At 37.1% G+C, this 24,255-nt stretch overlaps 1 protein-coding gene across 1 annotated transcript; it reads right to left on the bottom strand.

The window, feature by feature from the left end:
• Window positions 1–22,539: 22,539 nt before the first annotated feature.
• LOC110794181 (auxin-binding protein ABP19a) lies at window positions 22,540–23,501 on the bottom strand. The gene has a single exon (XM_021999127.2). The coding sequence runs from the start codon at window positions 23,376–23,378 to the stop codon at window positions 22,746–22,748; it is 633 nt and encodes a 210-aa protein (XP_021854819.1). The 5' UTR covers window positions 23,379–23,501; the 3' UTR covers window positions 22,540–22,745.
• Between the last annotated feature and the right edge of the window lie 754 nt (window positions 23,502–24,255).

The raw sequence follows: 24,255 nt of genomic DNA, 5'->3' as shown, positions 1-24,255 counted from the left end.
CTAAATTCCTGCAAAATCCTAGGAGCACATAACCAAACACCATAAGAACCAAAAATTGTAAAAATCAATCACTGAAATTTCCAGAGTCCAGATAAAGCAAGCAACTCTAGAGATGCTACTGATGACAAAATAGCAACAGCCTAACCACCCTCTAATCAGATAATGAATAGAAAAATAGTGACACGACACCGTCGCACATCACAAGGATCTGTTACTTACACATGGATTCAATTTCCCAACGTGCAAAAATAGGTCCATAATCAAACAGGGGGAGAAGATTACGTACAACACAACATGCTGTAGTCTGTATAAAAACTGAAGTTGACAGCATCAAGGTCCCAGTTTGAGAATGAATAGAATCACAATTTGACAATGAATAGACTGAAAATTCAAAGCATCAACAAATAATTTTTTTTAACGTTGACCACGCCATCGGATGTTGAAATATATGCAACCTACATACTATAGCTTGTGAAATTCGGTTTTGAAGGTAAGCAATAAGACAAATGAAAAGAGAACGACTCACAACACCATCCCAAATCACAAGTTTGCATTTCTTCAGATGTATCCAATATCCTATCCTTGTTGCAAATAGGCAGATTTCATTGAATTGACAACATCAGTAGAATCAAAATCATCAGTTGTTTAAACGCTAATTACACCATCATCAGATGTTCAACTATTTGTAACCTATGAAAATACCGTCAACTCCTAATTGTTCGCCTATCATCAACGTCGGTAATTTTCATTTTTAAACGACACTATCCAAGGGAATTGCTCATTTTACACGTATATGTTAACCAGATTGCCTTCAAATTAGAGGAACAACTATTATTAACCTACAGCGAAAATCGTGTACTGCTCACAAGAAATTCATTGTGTGCAGGCTGCAGACAAGTCACAGGCCGGTATAATGCTTAAATAGAAATTACCTACTTTATAATGAGGATCTATTTTCAAGAAAATACGCAACAAGCCTGAAACAAACCCCAAGGAGTCCCAGTTTGATAATAATTTATTAGTTAATTGATTATGACTAACCACTTAATCATGAATCAAGAGATGACTTCACAACAGCAAATGGAAGTGGAAGGAAGAGAACACCATAAATCTACAAAAGTTAAGCGCCACAACAGTTGAAACAAGAAACTAAAAAAACTTTGCGTCCAAGAAAGCCAGTCGCGCAATAATAAATCAGCAAGTCGCGCAGAAAGTGCACAAACAAACAAAACCGTAATTTTGCTCCAAGAAATATGGCAGTTGGATCAACATTTATGTCCTTTGATCAACACGGCATCCAAAAGCAGTTGTCTGTTTACCTATAGAACAATTCATGGCCTAAGGATGTTTGCACTTAAATTAGTCTGGGGAAATGTTAGAAGGAACAGGTATAAAACTCCCTTAAATCAGTAGATATTATCTGACACCAATGTGTGATTCTGATGGCGTAGTAACTGTTGATAGAAAAGAGAGGGCTCCTTGGAATAAGAGAAAAAGTGAATCGACTATGGTTATAAGTGTACCAAAAAATTAAAAAGGAAAGTACACATACCAGGAAGCTGAAGCTAGAAATTCACCCACAGAGTGAAAAATTATTAAGAAACAGGATACTGCCACACTAGCCTTAAAGAAAATAATACTTGCTCCGAAATACTATCAGAAACCAATCACTTTCCAGCAAGCATGCTATCACAATGGAGATGCTACCTACCACAATAAGCAATGACTTAACTACCACAGGAACCAAAATACTTGCCAATAGAAAAAGAACATTATGTAGGAGAAAAAACAAATGAATCAGAAAAACTCAATCAACCAAGGCAACTCATTTGGTTTCAAGAGCAACTTTGTCCGAATCCACCATCACTTGATAATGAAACCAGTAAAGAAAATAATGAGGATGTCAAGAGGCCAAAGCAAAAACAGAACTGCAAGAGATTAAGCAAACTACAGGAACAACCATAGTTGAAACAAATGTACAGAAGAGATTACGAAATCATTTAGCACAAACCTTTCTGCAAATAACATAACCGTAAAATGGAGTCAACAAACAACCTACTCGATCACCAATTAATTAACCATCGAGAAGCAACTGCATGACCATTGAAGACAAAACAAAGAAAACTCTTCCAGAAAAAGTAATCAATAAGCCACCAAACTGCGAAATGTTCGCCTATCATCAACGTCGATTATTTTCATTTTTAAACGACACTATTCAAGGGAATTGCTCAATTTACACATATATATTAAGCAACTTGCCTTCAATTTAGAGAAACAACTATTATTAACCTACAGAAAAAGTCGTGTGCCGCACTTCCGCTCACAAGAAATTAATTGTGTGCAGGCTGCAGATAAGTCACAGGCCGGTATAATGATTAAATAGAAATTACCTTTCTGTAGTGATGATCGATTTTCATGAAAATAAGCAACAAGCCTGAAACAAACCCCAACGAGCCCTAGTTTGATAATAATTTATTAGTTAATTCATTATGACTAACCACTTAATCATGAATCAAGAGATGACTTCATAACAGCAAATGGAAGTGGAAGGAAGAGAACACCATACATCTGCAAAAGTTAAGCGCCACAACAGTCGAAACAAGAAACTAAAAGAACTTTGCGTCAAAAGAAAGCCAGTATTTATCAGCAATAATCAGCAAGTCGCGCAGAAAATGCACAAACAAACAAAACTGTAATTTTGCTACAAGAAATATGGCAGTTGGATTAATATAATGTCCTTTGAACAACACGGCATCCGATAGATAAGCAATTGTCTGTTTACCTACAGAACAATTCATGACCTAAGGTTGTTTGCACTTAAATTAGTCTGGGGAAATGTTAGAAGGAACAGGTATAAAACTCCCTTAGATCAGTAGTTATTATCTGCCACCAATTTGTGATTCCGATGGCGAAGTAATTATTGATAGGAAAGATAGAGGGCTCCATGGAATAAGAGAAAAAGTAAATCAACTATGATTCAAAGTGTACCAAAAAATTAAGAAGGAAAGTACACATACCAGGAAGCTGAAGCTAGAAATTCACCCACAGAGTAAAAAATTATTAAGAAATAGGATACTGCCACATTAGCCATAAAGAAAATAATACTTACTCTTAAATACTATCAGAAACCAATCACTTTCCAGCAAGCATGCTATCACAATGGAGATGCTACCTACCACAACAAGCAATGACTTAACTACCACAAGAACCAAAATACTTGCCAATAGAAAAAGAAGATTATGTAGGAGAAAAAACAAATGAATCAGAAAAACTCAATCAACGAAGACAACTCATTTGGTTTCAAGAGGAACTTTGTCCGAATCCACCATCACTTGATAATGAAACCAGTAAAAGAAAATAACGAGGATTTCAAGAGGCCAAAGCAAAAACAAAACTGCAAGAGATTAAGCAAACTACAGGAACAACTGTAGTTGAAACAACTGTACAGAAAAGATTACGAAATCATTTAGCACAAACCTTTCTGCAAATAACATTACCGTAAAATGGAGTCAACAACCAACCTACTTGATCACCAATTAATCAACCATCGAGAAGCAACTGCATGACCATTGAAGACAAAACAAAGAAAACTCTTCCAGCAAACGTAATCAATAAGCCACCAAACTCCGAACTGTTCGCCTATCATAACATCGGTAATTTTCATTTTAAATGACACTATCCAAGGGAATTGCTCATTTTACACATATATGTTAACCAGATTGCCTTCAATATAGAGGAAACAACTATTATTAACCTACAGTAAAAATCGTGTACTGCTCACAAGAAATTCATTGTGTGCAGGCTGCAGACAAGTCACAGGCCGGTATAATGCTTAAATAGAAATTACCTACTTGATAATGAGGATCTATTTTCAAGAAAATAAGCAACAAGCCTGAAAGAAACACCAACGAGTCCCAGTTTGATAATAATTTATTACTTAATTGATTATGACTAACCACTTAATCATGAATCAGGAGATGACTTCACAACAGAAAATGGAAGTGGAAGGAAGAGAACACCATAAATCTGCAAAAGTTAAGCACCACAACAGTCGAAACAAGAAACTAAAAAACCTTTGCATCCAACAAAGCCAGTATTTATGAGCAAATCAGCAAGTCGCGCAGAAAGTGCACAAACAAACAAAACCGTAATGATTCTTCAAGAAATATGGCAGTTGGATCAACATAATGTCCTTTGGTCAACACGGAATCCAATAGAGAAGCAGTTGTCTTTTTACCTACAGAACAATTCATGGCCTAAGGATGTTTGCACTTAAATTAGTCTGGGAAATGTTAGAAGGAACAGGTATAAAACTCCCTTAGATGAGTAGTTATTATCTGCCATCAAAGTGTGATTCTGATGGCGAAGTAATTGTTGATAGGAAAGATAGAGGGCTCCATGGAATAAGACAAAAAGTAAATCAACTATGATTCAAAGTGTACCAAAAAATTAAAAAGGAAAGTACACATACCAGGAAGCTGAAGCTAGAAATTCACCCACAGAGTAAAAAATTATTAAGAAACAGGATACTGCCGCACTAGCCTTAAAGAAAATAATACCTACTCTGAAATACAATCAGAAACCAATCACTTTCCAGCAAGCATGCTCTCACAATGGAGATGCTACCTACCACAATAAGCAATAACTTAACTACCACAAGAACCAAAATATGTGCCAATAGAAAAACAGAGAACATTATGTAGGTGAAGAAACAAATGAATTAGAAAAACCTGTCGCCGCTGCAGTTGCCACCGCTTAGCACCTAAGGGACCGTAATAATAGTATGTGAGGCGAATGTAGATAAATGTTGCTTTCTTTAGGGAAATGGACAAACAGGAAAGAAATTTCCTCCACCCCATATATTTTATAAACCATGTCCATGTCGATAAAACGCGACTTCAAAGGAAAAAATTATTGTTTGTAGGATGAAGGGGTCTCTGTGGACAAAAAGATTCTAAACTAAACTATGATCCTAAGTATTACACACCATGAGAACTACCAAATATTGTTGTCTGTAACAGAAACAAACCAAAAAATTCTTCATCCCCAGTCACCAATTGCAGCAGGTAACACATATCAAGAAGTAACCATAGGATAACAACATATTCAAAAATCACAAATAAAAAACTCTTACGAGTAAGCCACAAGATCACAAGTCAGAAATCTGCAAATATATAGTGGTTCTACATAAAAGGTTACCTGGATGTGGAGCACAAAGCTATAATCCCACAAGTCAAGAATAGAAAAATTAAAAATTAAAAAAACAAATTACCAACACTTACCAAAAGACAGAAAATAGTACACATAACGGGGAGCTTAAGCTAGAAATAGACCCAAAAAAGAATAACAGCAAATAAAGTTTCCTAACATAACACAAGCCTTGAGAGAAAGAAACCAATACCACACATGACTCAGAGAGAGTGGAAATCAATTACTGTAATCTCCAACAAGCAAGAAAGAAATCCTGAGAATTAACGTACCGCTGATCTTAGTAAAACTAATCACGTACGGATGGAGATCAACATTATACTGATAAATTGGTAATTATATAATTAAAGAAACTTTTGACACCACCACGAAGAACAAGCATGCGTTACTTACATACAAATTCAATTTCCATGATAAAAAAGGAATAGGAGGAAACAGACAGCAACATAGAGACTGGAGATTCCAACACCAAAGCCCATATTTCAGAATAATTCGACCAACATGAAGCAACTGCAGCAGAAAAAAAACACAAAACTGTTAGGTTATGATACATATGACAATTCATAAATCATGCGGAAAAACCATTTAGCCAGGAAAACATATTATTTACACATAATCATTTAGCATAGTTTAGATGCATACTCTTTGTTGCGTGCCTTCCCTAGCTGCGCCCGAACCGAACAAGAACAAGTCTTTAGGACTCCAAGTGTCGTCCCTCCGTAGATAGTCCACAATACGTCCGGATCCGCCTTAAGATTGACCAACTAGAATCGCCCTTAAGGTACTAAAAATTTCGGCACTTTTGAGCAAGGAATGTGTCTGAATTTTTCTCTCAAAAACTCACTTTGAATACTTAAAAAACTTGTTATAAATTGTGAACCCAGGCCACATATTTATGGAAAGAGAATTGGAATCGAATTAGGATACGAATTAATTAAATTAGAATCACAATAAAACTCTTATTTAATTAATTTATCAAATAGAATTAGGAATTTAATCATTAAACGAATCCTGTACGTTTTAGGTTTCGTATGTGAACACAAACACCCACGCACGCACAGCAGCCCACGAGGGGCGCCATGCGCGCGCGCGCACAGCCCGAGCATCGCAGCCAACGACTGCCGCAGCCTTGGGCGCGCGCTGGGCCTGCCTTGCGGTGGGCCTGGCGCAGCCTTGGGCTGGCGTGTTGTGGCGCGCGTTTCCCTTGCTGGACGTGGGCCTGGCTTCGTGCTGGGCCTTCGTCTAGCAAGCTCGTCCGATGCTAATTCGTACGACGCGCTTCCGATTAATTTTCCGATTCCGGAATTTATTTCCGATACGAACAATATTTAACATTTCCGATTCCGGAATTAATTTCCGTTTCGAACAAATATTTAATATTTCCGTTTCCGGAATTATTTTCCAATTCCGATAATATTTCCGATTCAGACAATATTTCCGTTTCCGGCAATATTTCCGATTCCGGCAATATTTCCATTTCCGATAATATTTTCCGATACGTACCATGTTTCCGTTTCCGGCAACATCTACGACTTGGATAATTTTAATATTTCCGATACGATCTATATTTCCGTTTCCGGCAATATCATCGTTTCCGGAGTATTCATTTCTTGCCTGTGACGATCTCAGCTCCCACTGAAACCAAGATCCGTCGATTCCGAATATCCATAGATGGAGTATTTAATGCCATTAAATACTTGATCCGTTTACGTACTATTTGTGTGACCCTACGGGTTCAGTCAAGAGTAAGCTGTGGATTAATATCATTAATTCCACTTGAACTGAAGCGGCCTCTAGCTAGGCATTCAGTTCACTTGATCTCACTGAATTATTAACTTGTTAATTAATACTGAACCGCATTTATTAGACTTAACATTGAATGCATACTTGGACCAAGGGCATTATTTCCTTCAGTCTCCCACTTGTCCTTAGGGACAAGTGTGCATTTCCTAATTCCTTTGTCGCTCGATGCTTGCTCTTGAACATAAGGTAAGAGTTGTCATCCTTATTATGTCCAGAGGTGTTCCTCGGTTTCAGAGTTCAACTGATCAAATAAACAGATAATCATAGCCTATGATTTATCCTAGCACGGCCATGCATTTCACAGTTTCTAGCTCTCCGAGTGGCCTTGTACAACTTTTAAGCATCTCATCCCGATTTATGGGAGGACAATCCCAATCTTGCGATCTTGAGATTAGACTTCGTTTGATAGGTGATTACCTGAGCGTTGCCTTTATAGCCTCCTTTTACGGTGCGACGGTTGGTCAACGTCAAAGTAACCAGTTCTCAAACAAGTAATCTCAAATCACTCAGGTATTGAGGATTTAGTGTCTAATAATTTTAATGAAATTTACTTATGACAGGTTTTCATCTCTTACAGTAAAGTTTCATAGGTCTTGTCCGATACTAGTCTTCCCAAAGTAAGTATCTATGCAAATGATTATGACATTGCCATGTCCACATAGTTCAAGAAACAGAACTACTAGTCATCTTGCATTCTAATCGTCTAACGTTTTCTATGCATCCAATTTTATAGAAAACTCCGACTAGGGACCATTTTCAACCTTTGACATTCAAGTTCACTTGATAGACATTTCTTAGTCACAGGACTGGTCCTGACAGTCTATCTTGAATATATCGTCAAATTGAAGGGACTCATCATTTAATAAACCACAAATTAAATGGAAAAATGAATTCTTTTCATTTATTGTGAATGATTAACCAATAATGTTTTACAAAGATTTAAACTCTAAAACTTTAAAACATTAAACAGAGACATCAAAGCCATTCTCCAATATGCTTGATTCCCATAGCTGCAGTGTGCGAGTTGTGCTTCGCCTGCGGCAGAGGTTTAGTCAATGGATCTGATATGTTGTCATCAGTTCCAATTTTGCTTATCTCGACTTCTTTTCTTTCAACGAACTCTCGTAGAAGGTGAAATCTACGAAGTACATGCTTGACTCTCTGGTGGTGTCTAGGCTCCTTTGCCTGTGCAATAGCTCCGTTATTATCACAATACAGGGCAATTGGTCCTTTAATGGAGGGGACTACACCAAGTTCACCTATGAACTTCCTTAGCCATATAGCTTCCTTTGCTGCTTCATGTGCAGTAATGTACTCCGCTTCAGTTGTAGAATCCGCAATGGTGCTTTGCTTAGCACTTTTCCAGCTTACTGCTCCTCCGTTGAGGCAGAAGACAAACCCAGACTGTGATCTGAAATCATCTTTGTCGGTTTGGAAACTTGCGTCCGTATAGCCTTTAACAATTAATTCATCATCTCCACCATAGACCAGGAAGTCATCTTCGTGCCTTTTCAGGTACTTCAGAATATTCTTGGCAGCAGTCCAATGCGCCTCTCCTGGGTCTGACTGGTATCTGCTCGTAGCACTGAGTGCGTACGCAACATCCGGGCGTGTACATATCATAGCATACATTATTGAACCAATCAATGATGCATATGGAATCCCATTCATTCGTCTACGCTCATCAAGTGTTTTTGGGCACTGAGTCTTGCTTAGAGTCATTCCATGAGACATGGGTAGGTAGCCTCGCTTGGAGTCCGCCATCTTGAACCTATCAAGCACCTTATTGATATAAGTGCTTTGACTAAGTCCAATCATCCTTTTAGATCTATCTCTGTAAATCTTGATGCCCAATATGTACTGTGCTTCTCCTAGATCTTTCATCGAAAAACATTTCCCAAGACAAATCTTGACAAAGTTCAACATAGGAATGTCATTTCCGATAAGTAATATGTCGTCGACATATAATACTAGGAAAGCAATTTTTCTCCCACTGACCTTCTTGTATACACAAGATTCGTCTGCGTTCTTGATGAAACCAAAGTCACTGACTGCTTCATCAAAACATATATTCCAGCTCCTGGATGCCTGCTTCAATCCGTAGATTGACTTCTTTAGCTTACATACCTTTCTAGCATTCTTTGGATCCTCAAAACCTTCAGGCTGTGTCATAAACACAGTTTCTGTTAAAACGCCGTTTAAGAAAGCAGTTTTGACATCAATCTGCCATATTTCGTAATCGTAATATGCAGCGATTGCTAACATTATCCGAATAGACTTTAGCATTGCAACTGGTGAAAAGGTTTCATCGTAATCCACACCGTGGACTTGCCTGTAACCTTTTGCAACCAATCTAGCTTTGAAAACTTCAAGTTTCCCATCCTTGTCCTTTTTCAGTTTGAAAACCCATTTGCTTCCAATGGCTTGGTAGGCATCTGGCAAATCGACCAAATCCCATACTTGGTTTTCAGACATGGAGTCTAATTCAGATTGCATGGCTTCTTGCCATTGCTTGGAGCTAGGGCTCGTCATAGCTTGTTTGTAAGTCGCAGGTTCATCACTTTCAAGTAATAGAACGTCATAGCTCTCGTTCGTCAAAATACCTAAGTACCTTTCTGGTTGAGATCTATATCTTTGCGATCTACGCGGGGTAACATTTCTAGTTTGACCATGATTCTCACCAGATTCTTCTAAAGATCTCTGAGTTTCATCCTGAATGTCATCTTGAGAATTCTCTAGAGTTTGTTGTTCGACTCGAATTTCTTCGAGGTCTACTTTTCTCCCACTTGTCATTTTGGAAATGTGATCTTTCTCCAAAAAGACACCATCTCGAGCAACAAACACCTTGTTCTCAGATGTATTGTAGAAGTAATACCCCTTTGTTTCCTTTGGATAGCCCACAAGGATACATTTGTCAGATTTTGGATGAAGTTTGTCTGAAATTAATCGTTTGACGTATACTTCACATCCCCAAATCTTAAGAAAAGACACATTTGGAGGCTTTCCAAACCATAATTTGTATGGAGTCTTTTCGACAGCTTTAGACGGAGCTCTATTTATAGTGAGTGTAGCTGTATTTAGTGCATGTCCCCAAAATTCTAATGGAAGTTTGGCCTGACCCATCATTGACCTGACCATGTCTAGCAAGGTTCTGTTCCTCCGTTCTGACACACCGTTCCATTGTGGTGTTCCTGGAGGAGTCAATTCTGATAGAATTCCACATTCTTTCAGATGGTCATCAAATTCATAGCTCAGATATTCACCGCCTCTATCAGACCGCAGTGCCTTAATCTTCTTGCCTAATTGATTCTCTACTTCACTCTGAAATTCCTTGAATTTGTCAAAGGATTCAGACTTATGCTTCATTAGGTAGACATAACCATATCTACTGAAGTCATCAGTGAAAGTGATAAAGTAGCTGAAACCACCTCTAGCATTTGTACTCATTGGTCCACATACATCTGTATGGATTAAACCCAATAGTTCATTTGCTCTTTCTCCAACTTTAGAGAAAGGTTGCTTTGTCATTTTGCCAAGTAAACATGATTCGCATTTACCATAATCCTCTAAGTCAAATGGTTCTAGAATTCCTTCCTTTTGAAGTCTTTCTAAGCGTTTCAAGTTTATATGACCTAATCGACAATGCGACAGATAGGTGAGATCTGAATCATCCTTTTTGGCCTTTTTGGTATTTATGTTATATACTTGTTTGTCGTGATCTAATAAATAAAGTCCATTGACTAATCTAGCAGATCCATAAAACATCTCTTTAAAATAAAACGAACAACTATTGTCTTTTATTAAAAAAGAAAATCCCTTAGCATCTAAGCAAGAAACTGAAATGATGTTTTTAGTAAGACTTGGAACATGGAAACATTCTTCCAGTTCCAAAACTAGCCCGGAGGGCAACGACAAATAGTAAGTTCCTACAGCTAATGCAGCAATCCGTGCTCCATTTCCCACTCGTAGGTCGACTTCACCCTTGCTTAACTTTCTACTTCTTCTTAGTCCCTGTGGATTGGAACATAAGTGTGAGGCACAACCTGTATCTAATACCCAAGAAGTTGAATTAGCAAGTATACAGTCTATAACGAAAATACCTGAAGATGGAACGACTATTCCATTCTTCTGATCTTCCTTTAGCTTCAAGCAATCTCTCTTCCAATGCCCCTTCTTCTTGCAGTAGAAGCATTCGGATTCAGAAGTGGGTTGACTGACCTTCCTCTTTACAGATTTGGCGCCAGTTTGCTTAGTTGGGCTGGCCTTGTTGCCACCTTTCTTAGCATTCCTCTTCTTTCCAGATTTCATGAACTTGCCCCCACGCACCATAAGCACATCCTGCTTATCACTTTTGAGCGTCTTTTCAGCGGTCTTCAGCATACCGTGAAGCTCAGTGAGCGTTTTGTCCAGACTATTCATACTGTAGTTCAGTTTGAACTGATCATACCCGCTATGAAGAGAATGGAGGATGGTGTCTATAGCCATTTCCTGAGAAAATTGCTGATCCAGCCGACTCATATTCTCAATGAGTCCAATCATTTTGAGAACATGTGGACTTACGGGCTCGCCTTTCTTAAGCTTGGTCTCAAGAATTTTCCTATGAGTCTCGAATCTTTCGACTCGAGCCAGATCTTGGAACATGTTCTTCAACTCACTGATGATTGTGAAAGCATCTGAGTTGATGAACGTTTTCTGCAGATCCGCACTCATGGTGGCGAGCATTAGACATTTCACATCCTTGTTGGCATCAATCCAACGATTGAGGGCTGCCTGAGTGACCCCGTCGCCTGCGGCTTCGGGCATCGCCTCTTCTAGGACATATTCCTTTTCTTCCTGCATAAGAACTATTTGCAAGTTCCTTTGCCAGTCAAGGAAGTTCTTCCCGTTCAACTTCTCCTTTTCGAGAATTGATCGAATGTTGAATGAATTGTTGTTTGCCATATTAAAAACTACAATTGAAAAGAATAAACAAATAAATAACCATTCACAGTTTCTCTTAATAAACTTAAATTCGAGCATACATGCATAATTCAATGTTTATTAAGCATTTTATTCAAGTTATGTGTTCCGGCAGGTGTGAATAAAATGATTCCAAGATCCTAAAATCATTGAAGAACTAAGCACAGTTTGTCGACTTAATCCTAAAACATCTTAGGTAAGCAAAAGCCTTTTGCTAATAGTCTAGAAACTATTCTTGGTTGATAGGTACGTCTAAGAACTTATTAGGTAAACCTATCGATTTTGCCACGACATAAAAGGACTCCTTACTTATATCGTTGAGTTTCACCAAAACTAACATGTACTCACAATTATTTGTGTACCTTGCCCCTTTAGGACCAATAAGTAACACCTCGCTGAGCGAAAACTATTACTAGATTGATGTAAAGGATATCCAAGCAAGTGTATATTTTGGCATGGCACCTTTTAACTCAATTTTTAAGTTTGGAACTTAAGGCTCTTACTATGTTGGTTAGATTTTAAGTGAACTAAAATCCTTAATCATGCAACATAATCAAGCTTTTGATCTCATGCATTTTAAGACATATTTAAAAGCAATAAATAACTTAAAACATGCATAAGATAAATGTGATCTAGTATGGCCCGACTTCATCTTGAAGCTTTGACTTCAAAGTCCGTCTTGAAAATCTCCGTGGGAGGCACCATTTTCTTCAAATAGGATAAGCTATAATTAAAACTAATTACAACTATTTGATGGTACGCAGACCATATTTGAATTGAAAAACAACTTTGGTACTTTAGACCAATTACATTCAAATTAATGGTATGCAGACCATATTTTCTATCCTATTTGGGCCATACTAGTCACTTCATAACCTGCAAAACAGTACATATACAATATATACCATTCACCCATTCATTATCATGAATGGCCCACATAGCTGGTTAGTAAAACACATTATGCATCACGTAAACATTTGCAGCAATTAATCAAGGGCACCAATAATCTACCAATTATTCAGTCCTTATTAATTCTAATCAAGTTGTTTTAACCTTAAGGATTTGTAGACCTAATCAAGAGTTTATGACTAAAAAGGGCTCCCACTCAAACCAATAAATTCATATGCTTTACTAATTTTAAACATAAAAATGTATTTCTAGTCTAACCGGAAACATACAAATTTAATTAAAACTTAAAGCTCATATAAATTTATAATTGAATCCAAAAAGTTTAATTTAATTTCAGTCGTATTTAAATTAATTCATGATTTCAATTTTAGTAAAATAATTAGAATAAATAAAATTTATTATAATTACAATATTCAAAATTAAAATCCAAGAAAATAATTTAAATTATTAATTTTAAAATTAATTAAAATTACGTAAACTGAAAATTTCAAATTAAACATTCAAAACGATCTAATCGCAACGCAAACACCCTACGCATCTCACGCCCATGGGCCACACGCACACAGCCATCGCTGGCCATGTGCGCGCAGCCCATGCGCTCGTCGCATAGCTGCTGCTTCTACCCTTCGCAAGCCATCGCACGAGTTGGTGCTCGCTGCGCGCACGCCAGCGCTCGATGCACGCGAGCCATCGCTCGCTGTGCGCGCTTGCCAGCGCTCGCTGCGCGCGCTCCAGCGCTCGATGCACGCGAGCCATCGCTCGCTGTGCACGCTCGCCAGCGCTCGCTGCGCGCGCTCGCCAACGCTCGCTGTGCGCGAGCCATCGCTCGCTGGGCGCAGCACTTGTGGCACGCGAGCTTGCGCGCGCTTGCGCGAGGCAGTGCGCGTTGTGGCGTAGCTCGCTTGCTGCCCACACGCGACTGTCGTGCCTTGCCTTCCCCCATGCCCATTCGTCCAGTGCTCGTAGCCCACGACACAAGGCAGGGCTGTTGCCTTGTGCTCGTGCACCATGCCCTTGCTCATTGCATTCGTGCCGCACGGGCGACGAGCTCCCTTGCTCGTCGTCGCATGCCCGCACTATACAACACCCCTTAAGGGTAACATGTAGCGTCCATTGCTTTGTGCGTGCAAGTTATATGAACGAATCGCATAAAATTTAAAAAATTTATATTTAAAATTAATGACAAATTAATAAATAATATTAATTTCATAATTTTAGGGCGAAAAATCGAAAATTTATTATTCAATTGATTTCCGATTATCATGGATTCAAGCCTAGGTCATAAAAATTTAAAATTTATCATAAATTTACATCTAATTAAATTATAATTAATTATGAAAATCAAATTAATTCTAAATTATTCTAATTTTTAACAAATTAATCATAATTACAAATTAGATTGCATAATTAACAAGGCTAGGCATTCAAATCTTGTTAAACATATACAGTAGGTCAATCAAAAATTTAAGATTTATCAACAAGAATCGCAAGTTAGGTTATGATACATATGACAATTTATAAATCATGCGGAAAAACCATTTAGCCAGGAAAACATATTATTTACACATAATCATTTAGCATAGTTTAGATGCATACTCTTTGTTGCGTGCCTTCCCTAGCTGCGCCCGAACCGAACAAGAACAAGTCTTTAGGACTCCAAGTGTCGTCCCTCCGTAGATAGTCCACAGTACGTCCGGATCCGCCTTAAGATTGACCAACTAGAATCGCCCTTAAGGTACTAAAAATTTCGGCACTTTTGAGCAAGGAATGTGTCTGAATTTTTCTCTCAAAAACTCACTTTGAATACTTGAAAAACTTATTATAAATTGTGAACCCAGGCCACATATTTATGGAAAGAGAATTGGAATCGAATTAGGATACGAATTAATTAAATTAGAATCACAATAAAACTCTTATTTAGTTAATTTATCAAATAGAATTAGGAATTTAATCATTAAACGAATCATGTACGTTTTAGGTTTCGTATGTGAACACAAACACCCACGCACGCACAGCAGCCCACGAGAGGCGCCATGCGCGCGCGCGCACGGCCCGAGCATCGCAGCCCACGACTGCCGCAGCCTTGGGCGCGCGCTGGGCCTGCCTTGCGGTGGGCCTGGCGCAGCCTTGGGCTGGCGTGTTGTGGCGCGTGTTTCCCTTGCTGGACGTGGGCCTGGCTTCGTGCTGGGCCTTCATCTAGCAAGCTCGTCCGATGCTAATTCGTACGACACGCTTCCGATTAATTTTCCGATTCCGGAATTTATTTCCGATACGAACAATATTTAACATTTCCGATTCCGGAATTAATTTCCGTTTCGAACAAATATTTAATATTTCCGTTTCCGGAATTATTTTCCGATTCCGATAATATTTCCGATTCAGACAATATTTCCGTTTCCGGCAATATTTCCGATTCCGGCAATATTTCCATTTCCGATAATATTTTCCGATACGTACCATGTTTCCGTTTCCGGCAACATCTACGACTTGGATAATTTTAATATTTTCGATACGATCCATATTTTCGTTTCCGGCAATATCATCGTTTCCGGAGTATTCATTTCTTGCCTGTGACGATCTCAGCTCCCACTGAAACCAAGATCCGTCGATTCCGAATATCCATAGATGGAGTATTTAATGCCATTAAATACTTGATCCGTTTACGTACTATTTGTGTGACCCTACGGGTTCAGTCAAGAGTAAGCTGTGGATTAATATCATTAATTCCACTTGAACTGAAGCGGCCTCTAGCTAGGCATTCAGTTCACTTGATCTCACTGAATTATTAACTTGTTAATTAATACTGAACCGCATTTATTAGACTTAACCAATACTTGGAGAATTCAGACCTCAAAATTCAGTGCCATGAATTTCGCATGTCATAGAATCTCAGGTAGTCAACCACTCTGAATCCTCATACTTTGGTCTCTGGACAATACTTAGCATTTTCAAGAGCAACTTTATTTATGAAGAAACTAAAGATCTGGGGAGGCTCGCAAAAATAATTAGGAAATAAAAAATAAATTTTGATTCAAATGAAAATATGACTAGTAGTAAGGAATCAACTTATTTGGATTTCGACTTCTCATGCTTTTCCTGTATCAAAATCAAACCCAAAAGGGGAAATTAGAAAGGAAACAATTTTGTTTCAAATGAAAATATGACCTAGAATTACTTACATCAAAATTTTGTTAAAAGTTCATCATTCTAAATAAAACAAATGTTTAAGTTAGTATAACTAAAAAATAAATAACAGAACAAAAACCTGAAAATACACTCGTTCAAAACAGTTAAAAACTAAGTATTTAGCAATATTTACAATACAAAATATCATGAATATATAAGCCATATGCGCTTTAAGGCAAACTAGAAGTCATAATAGAGTTTACCAATGCAGGGGAGAACCGAAGGAAACTTCCGTTGCAGATATTATTAAGAAATTCAAAGCATGAAGTCTGAAATCAACAGCACAGAGGGCTCCTATATGGTAACAAGGGAATCTAAATCGAGTAAATACCATCATCTATACGATATGAGTTTTTCATAAAAACTTTTATCTCCAAATCCTCAACTTATTCATCATCACAGAATCACAAGGAGACTCGGACAAAAGCAAGAGTTTAGCGACTACAAGCAACACAACCGCATTTGAAACATACATATTGAATGCATACCAACAAACGACCTACTTAATCACCGACTATACAACCAATTGCATACTCCTCAAATTTAAACCAAACCCAACATGAACCTTTAGTCGAAGCATACTGCATAATCATCAAAATATAACCAAAATCTAACAATAACCTTTAGGCGCAGCAACTGCATAATCATCAAAATCTATATAAGAGAAGCAACTGCATAATCATAAAAATAAAACCAAAATCTAACACGAACTTTTTAATCAAATTGTAACCCGCATCCAAATCAACAAACGACTTATCAAGAAATAACCATGGGAAAACAACAAATTCAAAAATTACCAATAAAGAATTTTTACGAGTAAGCCACAAGATCACAAGTCAGAAGTCTGCAACTATATACTGGTTCTACAGAAAAGGTTACCTGGATGTGAAAAGTTACATCCCTACGCCCCAACCTCAAGCACAAAGCTAAAATCCCACAAGTCACAAATAGAAATATAAAAAATTAAAAATAAATTACCAACAATTACCCAAAAACAGAAAAGAGTACGCATACCGGGGAGCTTAAGCTAGAAATAGACCCAACAAAGAATAAAAACAAATAAAATTTCCTAAAATAACACGAGCCTTGGGAGAAAGAAATCAATACCACACATGACTCAGGAGAGTGGAAATCAATTACTGTAATCTCCAACAAGCAAGAAAGCAATCCTGATATTTAACATACCACTGATCTTAGTAATGCCAATCATATAGGGATAGAGATCAACATTATACTGAGATATTGATAATTAATATTATTAAAGAAACTTTTGACACCACCACGAAGAACAAGCATGCGTTACTTACATACAAATTCAATTTCCATGATTAAGCAGGAATAGGAGGAAACAGACAGTAACATAGAGACTGGAGATTCCAACACCAAAACCATATTTCAGAATAATTCAACCAACATGAAGCAACTGCAGCAGAAAATACATAACACAAATCGTCCAGCAAAAATAATTAATGAATTAACCAATACTTGGAGAATTCGGACCTCAAAATTCAGTCCCATGAATTTTGTATGTCATAGAATCTCAGGTAGTCAACCACTTTGAATCCTCATACTTTGGTCTCTGGACAATAGCAATATCAGAAGCAACATTATTTATGAAGAAACAAAAGATCTGGGGGAGCTCGCAACAATAATTAAGAAACAAAAAATAAATTTTGATTCAAATGCAAATATGACTATTAGCAAGGAATCAACTTATTTGGATTTTGACTTCTCAAGCTTTTCCTGTATCAAAATCCAACCCAAAAGGGAAATTTAGAAAGGAAACAATTTTGTTTCACATGAAAATATGACCTATGAATTACTCAAAAAATTCAAAATTTTGTTAAAAGTTCAAATAAAACCCATGTTTAAGTTAGTATAACTGAAAAATAAATAACATAACAAAAAGATGAAAAAAAATGAAGAAAAAAAACCAGTTTAAACAGTTCAAAACTAGGTATTTAGCCAAAATACAAGATATCAAGAATATATAAGCGATATGCGCTTTGAAGGCAAACCAGAAGTCATAATACAGTTTTACCAAAGCAGGGGAGAAACGAAGGGAACTTCCATTGCAGATATTATTAGAAATTCAAAGCATGAAGTCTAAAATTAACAGCACAGAGGACTCCTATATGGTAACAACTAGACCTGTCAAACGGGTCGGTCGGGTCGGGTTGTAAAAATTTACTTTCGGGTTCGGGTTGAATCGGGTCGGTCAATTTCGGGTTCGGGTTTACAAATGCTTGTTCAAGACCCAGAACTTTCGAGTTCGGGTCGACCCAACGGGTTGAGAGATTTTAAAACGCGCATTATATTTTCATTAATTTAGGTGAAAAATATACAAAATATTGGCACAAGTTAACAAATTTTCCTACGAAAGTTTATATTTTGTCAAATTCAATCATAAAATGGCGTATAATTCAAATTAAAATCATATTACACAGAACAATAGTAAAAACAACGTGTCTTTTATGCTTAAATTTTCTCATAATCTCATTTATTACTATAAATACAATGATTTTCAATCGGTCGGGTCTAAAACGGGTTCGGTCGGGTTTTGACCCATTCCTTTTCGGGTTGTTCGGGTTCGGATAAAATCGGGTCACGGGTCACAAAATCTTGTTCAGGACCCAGTAATTTCGGGTCGGGTTCGGGTCGGTTTTCGGGTCGGGTCGATTTTTGACAGCTCTAGTAACAACTAACAAGGGTATCTAAATAGAGTAAATCCTTTTTAAGGGAACAATTTGAGTTTTTCCTTCTTTTTTTTTTTTTTTGGGGGAACTATGTGAGTTTTTCGTAACAAACTTTTATCTCCAAATCCTCAACTTATTCATCCATCACAAAATCACAAAGAGACTCGGACAAAATCATAGTTAACAGAAACAGAACGCCTGTAATATGCAAGAGTTTAGCGACTACAAGCAACACAACCGCATTCGAAACCTGACATATTGAATTGCATACCAACAAACGACCTACTTGATCACCAATTATACATTCAACTGCATACTTCTCAAAATTCAAACAAAACCCAACACGATCCTTTAGGGGAAGCAACTGCATAATTATCAAAATCTAACCAAAATCTAACACTAACCTCTAGGCGCAGCTACTGCATAATCATCAAAATCTAACACGAACTTTTTAATCAAATTGTAACTCGCATCCAAATCAACAAATGACTTACTTGATCACTATTCAACCGCCCACACAACTTCATGATCATCACAAATCAAGCCACGAAATTTCTTCTAGCAATTAAATCAAAACTGAATCCTTCAATTGTACTTCAAATTGAATCGGTAATCAAAACTGAATCAAACCACCATAAACTAGGAAAAATCGATTATCAAAATTTATTAAAACCCTAGTTCAGCAATTGAATTAACAGCCTTCGTCTCAAAAATTGCGCAAATACTACACTGATCAATCCGAAAGAAGCCTAGAAAGCAGCAACAATCAAGAAATCAGCCGGTAAATTTCGGAGAATACAAATTTCAGAAATTTAATCAAACCCTAATTATTCAGCAATCGAATTAAACAAACAGCCCTCCGATGAGAAACTATCAACCAATTAGAAACCTTATAGAGCAGAGCAAGAACATAAATATGAATTCAAACCCATAATTAAAAATTAATTAAAACCCCGAATTCCTCAGCAATTGAATTAACAGCCTCCGTCTCAAAAATTGCGCAAATATTACACCGATCAATCCGAAAGACGCTAGAAAGAAACAAGAAGAAGTAAATCAGCCTACGTATTACGGAGAATTCGAACATCAGAAATCCAATCAAATCCCTAATTATTCAGCAATTGGATTAATAAAAACAACCTCGCGATCAGAAACTACCAACCAACCCGAAACTAAAGGAGCAACACAAGAACATAAATCTGAAATCGAACAATCCAGGTAAGGTAAACAAAGATAACGAGATAAACGACGTAACAGAGTGTAACCCATGCGAGGGGAGGGGTAGAGGATATGGATGAAGGCGAAGGTGGGGGGGTTATATTTATAGGATTGGGTGACTGGTTGAGGCGGTCAAGTTTTCCAAATTTGACACGGTTTCGGAAAGTCGGTGGGTTGGATTTTTATAATTTTCCTTTTCTTTGACTCTCCTTTTTTGCGTTCAACGACTTTGGGCCTACATTTCGTGGACCAGGCCCGGACGGGTTGGACTTCAGGGTGAGCACACGCCACACGGGCCGTGGCCTAAACGGGACGGGTCTACACCAGGCTCACAATGTATCGGGTCAGGCCAGGCTATTTTCAACTTGGGTCGGGTCAGGCATCGGGCTAGCCCAACCCACATTCATCTTTAGGCCTAACTAGAAGTCTAGAACTCTAAAAGTCAAAAGTGAAAACGGTTACTCAAGTATGGTCAAGGTCTGGTTATCACGGGTCTTGGGTCGTGATCAAGTTAGTCATGTCATGTCACTTTAACATCTAGGTTAAGAATGGTTTCCCGGCGAAGGTGGGGGGTTATATTTATACTTTTATAGGATTGGGTGATTGGTTGAGGCGGTCAAGTTTTCCAAATTTGACACGGTTTCGGAAAGTCGTTAGGTTGATTTTTATAATTTTCCTTTTCTTTGACTCTTCTTTTTTGCGTTCAATGACTTTGGGCCTACATATTAAAGATGGTCGTGGACAGGACGGGATGGGGCGGGTCGGGTTGGGCTTCGGGGTGAGCACACGGGTCGTGGCCTAAACGGGACGGGTCTGCACCAGGCCCACATTGAATCGGGGTCAGGCCAAGCTATTTTCGTCTTGGGTCGGATCAGACCTCGGGCCAGCCCAGCCCAAATTCATTTTTAGGCCTAACTAGAAGTCTAGAACTCTAAAAAGTCAAATGTGAAAACGGTTACTCAAGTAGGGTCAAGGTCTAGTTATCACGGGCTTCGGGTCGTGATCAAGTTGATCACGTCAGGTGACTTTAACATCCTAGTTAAGAATAGTTTCCCGTCGGGTCATGTTTGGTTTTTTTTTTCCATTTTGAGTATAGATTTTGTTTAGATAGAGTCCTATTGGGTTCGAGTCTTAACGAATAAGGTTTGAGCCGGGTTTTTAATAGATAATTTTGAGTTACCGAAACGTAATTCCAAGTTTTTTAATTGGGCTTCTTCTAATCATGGAAGCAAATATAGGGTGTGCCCACTCCTAGTGGGCTTTTCTAATTGTGGTAGGTGGGCATTGTTAAATGAAATTATAAGAGTATATTTTGTGACCCTCCGTTTTTAGTATTTTTCATGGTCTTTAACACCATGTTTTTTTTGCTTAATTTCAGTCCAGTTAAGTTTATTTCTATTCAGTTTGTTTTAGTTCAGTTAAGCTTTATTTACTTCAGTTCAAAAGAACCAATAATTCTTAAATGGACCCAATTCACACTAAATTTATTGTGGACCATGTCTAAAAATATGCAAAAACTTGTGTATAATTTAGTTTGGCATGTTTATTAGAATTATTATTATGGGGAAAAAAACAAATTGGTGTAGTTGCTAAGTATTGTATTTGAATAATGTGATTTTAACTCACAATTCGCTTTTAAAAACACAGGGTTACTACGATTGAAAAAATGGTTACTATATCTAAGAATTTTGGTGTTTAATTTATTTATAGTCACTATATAAACAATAAAGGTCTTCATGTATGTATAAAGATTAAAGGGTGCTAGAGAAAATTATCAGTCTTGGGTCCACACTAATATTATTATGGACCAGGTACGCACAAGAATAATTCCAAAAGAACAACGTTGTGTTCAACTTTCTTTTAATAATCTTATTTTACTACTTTATTTATTATTGTAATATTAAAAAATTAGTACTTCCTACGTTCCGAAAATATTACACCATAGTTGAATTTACTTCTCTAACCACTACTTTGACTCTTAACATCTCAAATCGTGGGCATGTAAAAATTATATATATATAAAATTAATATTTAGAAAATATATATTCGATACGAATCTAACATGACCCCGCATGACTAAAATTTTCTAATGTACGAATAAAAAAAAGGCCAAAGTCGTAATATGAATAGTGTAAAAAATAAATTGTGCGATATTTTCGGAACAGAAGAAGTATTACCTTATAATGTCGTTATAGTAATTGTAGTTTTATACTCATAATACAATTTTAATGAAACGTTTGTTATTAGGCTCAGTTATGTTCAGTTTATTTTGACTCATTTCATAGAAAATAAATTCAGATAAATTCAGATAAGTTAAGTTCAGATAATAAAAGTTCAGACAAAATAAGTTTTAAGTTCAGATAAGTTCAATTAAGCCCAGATAATATAAGTTCGGAAAAAATAAATTTTTTCCAGACATTTTCACTTACAAATAAGTTTTTTTTAAGCCAAAATAAGTATTTTTCAGATAAAATAAGTCCAAATTAAATTAGTTCAGATAATACAAATTCAAACAAAATAAGTCTAATAAAATGAAACCTTCGTAAATGAGTCGAGTAGGTAAAAAACTTGAAGCTGGTTTAATATAATAATAAAATAAAAAGGGAGTACACCTTATTCAATTTTACATGGGCAACGTTCATGTACGTTGGTAATCTTGGTATACAAAATTAATATAAATAAATTGAGATTATTTATTTAAAACATAAAAATTGAAATCCATTATTATTAATTGCATTTTTATTATTTATTTTTGTCATTGAAGTCTTAATTAGTGCCGCCAAAGACTGTCTTCAACTGTCTGATCTGTGCAGCATCCAACAAAGTGATCTTTTGAATTATATCAGTAGGAAGATCATTTGCACCTAGAGCAAAACTCGTCGTTTGGAAACCAGGACTAGCACTATTCAAGCTAACAAAGGCAAGAGCCGGCGAATCGCCAACGTTAACTTGGAAGTGAAGTAACGATTGAGGGAAGATCATAATATCTCCCTTATTCAATGTCTTGTAGTAAGGGGTGTTATCTGAACCAATAAATCCAGCAATTATTGTACCCTCGATAACGAGGATAACTTCTGATACCCTGTGTGCGTGAATTGGAATAACTCCACCTACACCGAAGTCTAACCGTGCCATGGATAGGCCTAGACCGTTCAAGGCAGGGAAAGTAATATCGACTGCTAGAAATGCACTAGCATTGAATATATTTGACGTGTTACCTGCAACGCCTAAACCAGAGTAAACAAAGTCATCTGCTGTCAGATTTGCAGGATTTCTGCAAGCATATCCTGCTGGTCCACCTGGATAATTAAAATCCGCCACACAAAAATCAACGATGCTAGTAGCAGACGAGAGTGGAACAAGGAAAATAAAGAGGAAGATAATTTTTTGAGCATCCATGTTTGATGAAATATGGAAAAGTTTTTTTTTGGATGCAAATGAGCTACAAATTAAATATGGAATTATAAGTTGGAATAGAAAAGGAGAATTATGTAATTAGTAGTTGTTGTGTTTGTTTAGGATGTGTGATTATGCTTCTTTATATAGCATTTTGGACGTGAAATGCCGTGGGAGGTTTCGTTGATTTACTATTTTTTTTATTTTAATACAAGTGAGATTATATCACATGGGCTTCCATCATTGCTTACGTGGATAACTGAATTAGTCGAATTATTGCATGTTAAGTTACCATTTTCAATCTAGCTTGGGTGAATGAAAGTGACGGTGAAATGAATACCGTCATTGCTTAACTAGAGTATTATTTGTGTTTTGTGGTTAGTAATAATACTACCTCCATATCAATTAATACCTAGTCAATCAATAACATAACCAGTTTCATTTCAAAGACACGTAAGCAACATCATTTTGAAGACACGTGGCGGACACGTACATAAGTAACACCATTTTGAAGATACGTGGCCCAACATATATTTTATACCTAATATTTATCTTCTGTGAATTTGCATTTTTTCAACTTTGTTTTTGAAGAAGTTCTTCAACTTCTCCTCGAATCTTCAATCCCCCCTTTCAGCTTCTATAACCTCCAAATTTAATTCAATTTAATTGAATTAATTAATTTCTTCAATTCTTAATCTTCTCCTCTTCTCCCTCCACCTCCCCTTCCAATGTAACTGAAATGAGTTTGTCATTTAACTCATAACATCCGTACAAATTAAACATCCCTTATAAGTACCTCGCTTTAAGATACTCACTAGGATTGCATTCTCATCCCAAACCATCAAGGGCAATTGAACTTTGCCGACTGCCTCAAGATCTC

The sequence above is a fragment of the Spinacia oleracea genome, chromosome 2, assembly GCF_020520425.1.
Source record: "Spinacia oleracea cultivar Varoflay chromosome 2, BTI_SOV_V1, whole genome shotgun sequence".
Taxonomy (NCBI): domain Eukaryota; kingdom Viridiplantae; phylum Streptophyta; class Magnoliopsida; order Caryophyllales; family Amaranthaceae; genus Spinacia; species Spinacia oleracea.
Note: the sequence above shows the minus strand (reverse complement) of the source record. Positions and strands in the feature narration are given on the sequence as shown.

Coding starts and splice junctions, on each gene's coding strand:
- LOC110794181 (XM_021999127.2), bottom strand. CDS start 23,378: ATGGATGCTCAAAAAATTATCTTCCTCTTTATTTTCCTTGTTCCACTC.